This window comes from Podarcis muralis, chromosome 6 (genome assembly GCF_964188315.1).
Source record: "Podarcis muralis chromosome 6, rPodMur119.hap1.1, whole genome shotgun sequence".
Taxonomy (NCBI): Eukaryota; Metazoa; Chordata; class Lepidosauria; order Squamata; family Lacertidae; genus Podarcis; species Podarcis muralis.
Genome location: NC_135660.1, coordinates 22,194,622 through 22,202,084, shown reverse-complemented (window position 1 = coordinate 22,202,084; position 7,463 = coordinate 22,194,622). Strand labels below are relative to the sequence as shown.

Sequence of the window (7,463 nt, the reverse complement as noted above, 5' to 3'; positions counted from 1 at the left end):
GACTAGTTAAGGGCAGACTGATGTTGGTGGGTTAGTGCCCCATTTGCTAATGAACCAGCCTCCACTGATACATTATGAAGTTTTCATTCGATTTCCAATGAAGCACTCCTTCCTTCCTTTTTTCTCATATCAAATGATAGGTAAAAATTAGACTGAATACTTAATACTCACATCCCCTTCAATATAAACTCCTGCTTCTCATCAGTCGCACTACTTCTTGGTTTCTTTCGGTCAGACCAAATAATATAAATGCTTTCTGCATCGGTTTTGAAATAATTTTGTTCTTAAACTGGTTTTCAGTTTCACATCCCAGTATCATTATTGCAAAATGTATTACTTTTAAATTAGATTTAGATGGAGATTTTCTCATTTTTGTTGTATTGTATTACAGCCAGATTTTATAAAAATCAGCAGAGGGAAGAAAGGCCCCTTGTCCCTGACCCCCACAATAAAGAGGGAATGCACTCACTGGGGTTTTTAAACAGGGATAACTTTATTAACTGCAACATTTTTTAAAAAATGTGCAATGGCTTGAATATTAGGTACCCTTCCTACAGTCTGGGTCTCTATTAGTAAACAGTATTTGCTACCATCAATAGGTGCTAGAAGGAGGGGTGGATCAGTGTCACCACATATTTAAAATAATATGTAATTTGCTTTACAGAAAAATTAAGAATGCTCTGGGTGTGTGTTTAAAGAAATGCCACGTTTCCGGTTCTTAAGTCTGTGAAGTTATGGCTGAAAGTTTGGGAGAGACTGAACATGATTTCCAGTACTCAAGAGTATTTGACTGCCAGGAAATGGATGGGAGAAGTGAGAAACTGTATCCCTCTTGAGTTCTTTGTCGTCCCCATAAACAGCAAAGGCAGCAGAATGAAGTGTGTAAAAAGAGAAAACCATGCCCATTTGGTCGTTATCCACACTACAGGCCAGACTTAAATATAATGTGTTGCCATGAAGCCAAACGTTTACAAACAATGGCTCCTGCCAACCTAGTAGTTCGAAAGCACACCAGTGCAAGTAGATAAATAGGTACCGCTGCGGCACGAAGGTAAACAGCATTTCCATGCGCTCTAACTTCCGTCATGGTGTTCCGTTGTGCCAGAAGCCGTTTAAGTCATGCTGGCCACATGACCTGGAAAGCTGTCTGTGGACAAACACTGGCTCCCTCGGCCTCAAAGTGAAATGAGCACTGCAACCCCATAGTCACCTTTGACTGGACTTAACAGTCAGGGGTCCTTTACCTTTTTTTTAACCTATGGGGGAATGAGAGATCTTAATGTCATAGGTGCATACGGAACAAATGTATTTACTTTCCACCTTTAAAACCATTTATTTGAAGAAAAGAATAAATGTGTATTTGTGTGCACAGGATAAAGAGTGCCCTGGTTATTAGGAATCAAAGTTTTCTCTACAGGTGTGTTTAAAGCTAAGCTAATTCTGTTGTTAGAAGTGTGTGCCAGGTCAAGAAAGATACAGCCTATGTGAAAAAGCGCAGTCCTTCAGGCTACATTGAGTTAGACAGAATGACTGTCCATCTTGTGAATTGAGAAGTGGTTTTCCCCTTGAAAAGAGTGAATGTGAATGACAAGACAGAACAACTGCTGTTACAAACTGCCACTCACTTGACAGCGTCTTTCAACTTGGTTTCTTTTTTCAAAAACATGCATTTTGGTGCTTAAGGATTTCTTTTAATGTTTCTCTTCCATGAATACAAATAATATCTTGTATTACAAAAGAAAAAGAGGTATTACTTTTACACTGAACCAGAAATTCAGCTTACAATGAGAACAAACCCTCTAGGATAACGTTGCATTCTTCTAGTCTATAGGAAATAGCTTGGACAAGTTGTTTTCTTTTTCTTTTAAAATCACTCTTCCTGAAAAAAGCCCTTGTCTCAAAAGCGCATGATGAGCAGCCTAGTTTTTCCTATTATAAGTGTGGAATGAGTGTGGCATAATTGGCCATGTTTGCACAAAATACTGAGCTTGTTGTGCAGGAGCTGAGCCCTCCTGCTGTGTTCTTTTTTCATGAGTGGGTAACTAAACTACAAAGCGGCCAGCTTAGTGCGATATCTGAACCCAGAAGCATGGTTTGTTTCACCCTAGCAAACTATAATTGCTACCCAGGGTTAAACCAAGTTTAGTTGTTAGCTTGGTGATCATGGTTTACTAGGGTTTTTTCTTTTGCCCCTCATATGAAAGGAGGTGCAAAAGATAGTGTTTCAGACCGTGTGTACCAGCCCATAACTTAAAAGCAAGCCTTTGTGGTTTGGCATTAGATCCTAATGTGGCTACTCTGCACCAATTTGCTGCTGTGTTTCACTGCCAAATATACGGAACAAAATACATGGAAAGCAAGGCTGGGCAAACAGGCCTACATTTAAGGCACACAACTTCCACAAATAAACCAGGGAACTGCAGGTTCTCCCTCACAAAGCTATAGTTCCCATCACTCTTAAACAGTCCCCAGGATTCTTTGGGGGGAAGTCATGTGATTTAAATGGTGAGTATGCAGCCCAAGGTTTGCATCATCTTCAGCTTTATGACTATCAGAGATGAATATCTAATACAGTGGTGCCTCGCAAGACGAAATTAATTCGTTCCGCGAGTTTTGTCGTCTTGCGATTTTTTTCGTCTTGCGAAGCACGGTGTCGGGAAAGTTTTGGAAAAGCTTCAAAAACCTCAAAAAGCTTTAAAAACCTCAAAAAAGGCTACAAGTTGCTCCTCGAACTCAAGTCGCAACTGTATTAACGGTGTTAAGAAAAAGGAAACAAACTTGCAAGACGTTTCCGTCTTGCGAAGCAAGCCCATAGGGAAAATCGTCTTGCAAAGCAGCTCAAAAAACAAAAAACTCTTTCGTCTAGCGAGTTTTTTGTCTTGCGAGGCATTCGTCTTGCAAGGTACCACTGTAGATCCCAGAGAAATGTGAAAAAGCTTCTATTGGAAAAGAAAGAAAAGGGAAGATATGATAGTCTTATAAATCTTAAAGAAGTATCTGAAGAAGTGTGCATGCACACGAAAGCTCATACCAAGAACTAACTTAGTTGGTCTTTAAGGTGCTACTGGAAGGAATTTTTTTGTTTTTATAAATCTTAGGTAGGTTTTAGTGACAAACTTTTTTGGCTTCTGTTTTTCCTTTCAACCCAACCCCCCTGAAATCCCCCCCAAAAAACTTTACATAGTTGAGTAAAGCAACACAATTGTTGCAACTGCATCAATTTAAACCATGGTTAACATGAACCCTTGGTTTGGAAAACCCACCAACCCTGACTCCAAACACTGGTAACATGGGTAATCTTGATGTTAACCATGGCTACCTGTGATGCAATTGTAATATCATGCCATGGTCAAAGGAAAACACAGAAGAGAAGGTGGGAAATGAGACAGAAAGGAAGAAAGTCTGCAACACACCATGATCAGAGATGTCACATCTGCACTGGGCCTCTGTGCTTGTATCACCCGAGTTTTGCATGCAAGTTTCAAGGAATGTTTGAATGGGATGCAGCCGCTCCCCCTTTTCCTGATCATCCAATGCTTGGTTTCTGTCACTAGATGCTGCTGCAGTACTGTTTATCTAGTCACAAATACAAGCACGATATTTTGGAAATTGGCGATATCCTTAGAAAAACCCTAGTATTTAATTAACTATGTATGATTGGGCAGGATTAAAGCACTACACCAGTGTGGTGTAGTGGTTAAGAGCGGCAGTCTCGTAATCTGGGGAACTGGGTTCACGTCTCTGCTCCTCCACATGCAGCTGCTGGGTGACCTTGGGCGAGTCACACTTCTTTGAAGTCTCTCAGCCCCACTCACCTCACAGAGTGTTTGTTGTGGGGGAGGAAGGGAAAGGAGAATGTTAGCCGCTTTGAGACTCCTTTGGGTAGTGATAAAGCGGGATATCAAATCCAAACTCTCTAGTTCCATGAGATCAGATTCCACTTAGTTTACACAGTCAGGCAACCGATGTGGGAAGACTGAACCTATATAATACTTAAGAGGATATGCACTCAAAGGGTAAGGAAGATGTTTTATCCACTGTTGGTTTCAAAACAGGCAGATATCCAATAATGAGATATAGACACATGAAGCAAATCAACATGATTCTCAGTTCATGTAAAACAAAGCTGGACACCAGTAGCCTTCCAGATATTGCTGAAATACCACTCCCATGAGTCTCAGCCAGTATGGTCAATTTTCAGGGATGATGGGAGTTGTAGTTCAGCAACAACAAATCTAGAAGTTAGCCACCCTAATGTAAAAAGTCACTCTTTAGAGCTACAACTCAGCAATGGCAGACAGATCTGAAGTGTAGATTGAAACAAAGATAGCAAATAGAACACATGATTCAAAAGACAAGTGGGAGTCTATAAACATTGCAGAACTTCCTGGGGACAATGCTTGCTCCATTCTCTTCAGAGTCGGGGGGATATTATTCCTCATGTGCATCCTCAGTAGAGTCTCAGCACAAGAGAAGCAGGCCAGTGCTTTGGAAGCACAAATGGTAGTATTGCTGAGGACATTTCTCACCCCCCCCCCAAAAAAATTGAATCCTGAAACCCAAACTTCACATCCTAATGCATTTTAAGACATGCCACTGGCATTTAAGCTTTCTTTCCCTTCTGCCAACGAAGTGAGGCTTTCAAGTTTGCTACCTTTACTCCCCCCCCCCCCAAAAAAATTTGAAATTTGTACTTGAAAATTCAAAACCTTTGTTTCAACATTTGGAATTCAAAATGTGTGTCCCTATCATCCCTTTCACTAGTGTAAAACAGCACTGCCTCAACGTGCCATGATCATTCTCTAATAAATACAGGTGTATTTAATTTCTTTGATGAGAATGGTATCAATTAAAAAGCTGTGTGATTAGGTTCAAAGGAGGGAACATCGTGGAGATAATAAACCACTCTGAAATTCCTTAGAAGCAGCTAAATGATAGAGACAAAAGAGGGAAGAAACGTTGTATTGAGTGCAGCATTTTGTGGTAATCAATAGCCATACCAAATTCTATTGTACAAGCATTTCAAATACAGCACATCAGGACCTCTTGCATTTTATGTCATGCAAACAACTTTTTGGTGTGTATAATTTCTTTAAAAAATGAGGAAAAAGACCAAGTACATAAAGTTTTACAACATCTATTTACATCAACTGTGATGGCAATGGACACATTAATTCATGACAAGGCTCAAACAGAAGCGAAAAGAATACATTTCTGAGTCATTTAAATGCTAATGGCTACGTTGTTTACGGATCATCCTTCATTCTGTGAGAAAGCTTGTAAACAATGGAGATGTACATTTATACAATTTACAGTCTCAGGAGAAAATAGATTTCTGGTTTATCGTCTTCGCTTGGCTTGGTCTCTAAAAGAGAATCATCTGTATAAAACCGGTCATGGTACCCATAGCGCAATGATGTGCATGCACCCTCTGGAACCCCTCGGTCCACCAGATTGTCCGTATTGAAGTTATCCAGATAGCTTGCTATATAAGAGCCAGTGGAATGTCTGTTGATAATGTGAGGAGGTACAAGAGGCTTATTTCTAAGGACTACCTCTGCTACATTACTGCTAGCGTTAGAAAGTTTCTGCTTATTGGCTTCCTGTCGCTCCCTGGCACGACTAGCAATGTTTCTCACTCTGCTCTGACTCCTGGATGACAGTTTTCTCACCAACATTTTAGGGCAATCGTCATCCTGCTTGTTACAAAATGACTGGCAGCTGTCCTCCTGATCAAAGGACACTAGCTTTCGTAACTGTTCCGTCAGGGAATCTGTAGCCTGTGGTTTCTTAGCCTTCAGAGCAGTCACCATCTTGTCTCTCATGCCAGATGTAATGAAACCTCTGCTGATATACTTGTACTTGCTTTCAAAATTGCACGAGATGTCTTCTGATGTTAAGTCTCCAAGGCTCTTGGATTTACAAGGACTTGGTTGTTTTTGAGCCGAGGGAGAAGGCAGAGAATTCTTAAGAGCAGGAGAGTTCTCCATGTGACCTGTTGGAGAGATGTTCAACAATTCATTTTGGGTGTCTGAAATGTGCAAATAATTATTGTACAAAAGATCAACACACTGATGTTCTGGGTAAGGAAGATATTGAGTCTTCTTGCTCCTGAACTTGAAGTCTTCAAGTAGGTTGCTGTTGGAGAGATGCTCACTGGTTAGGTTTCTGCAGACTGAACTGTCATAGCACAGAGTGTCCTGATTATGCTTAAGTTTCAGAGGAGAAGCAACTTGGCTCATATCTTCTCTCTTATATTCATAGGCAGTTATCAAGAGGTCCTGCAGCTCTCCATCCACTTCCATTAGGCTGCTGCCTGTAGAATTTACACAAGTGAAAGGGACAACTATTGTATGTTCTAAATCTGAGTTGTCAGAGATGCAAGAGTTGCTATTGCTAAGAGAGTTCCAGTTGGCTCCACACTTCCTTTTAGCGTTTGCACTTAGCCCAGGTGAAATGCAAGAAAACACTGGACAGGTATCTTCTGCAACATATTTTGTGTCGTTGCAAGGAGGTTTGCCAATTGATGCTTGGTGAGAGGCTGGAGAAAGAGAGGCTTCATGGATGATTGTGTACAGCGAACACTCTGTTGTCTGAGGGGTTGATATCATAGTAATTTTTGGTGCTGATCCGATTGGCATTACACTGGGAGACTTGTGGTCAAAAGATGTATTCTGATCACTTGGAGACATATGTGGTACATGTGCAGGCTTCCTATTGTCAATCTTTTTGCTAATTCCAGGAGGACTCGGAACAACGGTCAAATTAGTTTGGTCATTTGTGACCTCAAACTGTCCTATCAATGCTGAGACAGAACTGCCCATATCACTCTCATCTGCTAAAGAGACCTCACTGATCAGATGAGAAATGTCACTATCTTGTATGGCTGGTATAGAATGAAAGTCACGGACATCATTACAGGTAGGTGAAGATACATCAGGTAGTGGGGAATTGGCTATAGTACTATTTACTACTGCATGAGATCTAATGCTAATTACTTCTTGATGTCCTGGAGAAAGAGAATTTCCAGCTACTGGTTCTCTCTCTTTGCAAAACAGAGCATCATTCAACATCTTTTGACCCATGCAACATATACCTTCATTCTTGTCCCTTTCAGGTTCCTCCTTTGGGTGAACAGACTCGCTGGAAAGATTACTTTTCCAATACTCCGTGGAAAAATAGGTTTCAGCTATCCCAATGGCAAAGTCTAGGCTTTCCGGCTTTTCATACACAGGTGAGCTCACATAAATGTCAGCTTCGATGGCCTCTCTTTTAAACGGAGATGCAAACTTTGCAAAAGAGAAATCTTTCTCAGGAGAAGAGGTGACCGCTTCTTTCAGGTGTGGTTGGTCCTCTTTGGTAGCTTTTTTACTTTTTGCTATATCAATTTAAAAACAAAACACAAAAACAGTGGTTAGGAAGATGCTCACCCACCTGTTTATGGCTACATTTTGTCTTGGAAT

At 40.8% G+C, this 7,463-nt stretch overlaps 1 protein-coding gene across 8 annotated transcripts in view; it reads right to left on the bottom strand.

Moving 5' to 3' along the window:
- Positions 1-4,946: 4,946 nt before the first annotated feature.
- The window catches only part of PLCH1 (phospholipase C eta 1), a 144,542-nt gene continuing 142,025 nt past the window's right edge, over positions 4,947-7,463 (bottom strand). For 7 of the 8 annotated variants that reach the window (XM_077929851.1, XM_077929855.1, XM_077929852.1 and 4 more), the window contains one exon: positions 4,947-7,378. In XM_077929851.1, the coding sequence (XP_077785977.1) occupies positions 5,310-7,378 (2,069 nt within the window). In that variant the 3' untranslated portion in view covers positions 4,947-5,309. The remainder of the gene's footprint in view (positions 7,379-7,463) is intronic. The other variant, XM_077929858.1, reaches the window with a different exon arrangement.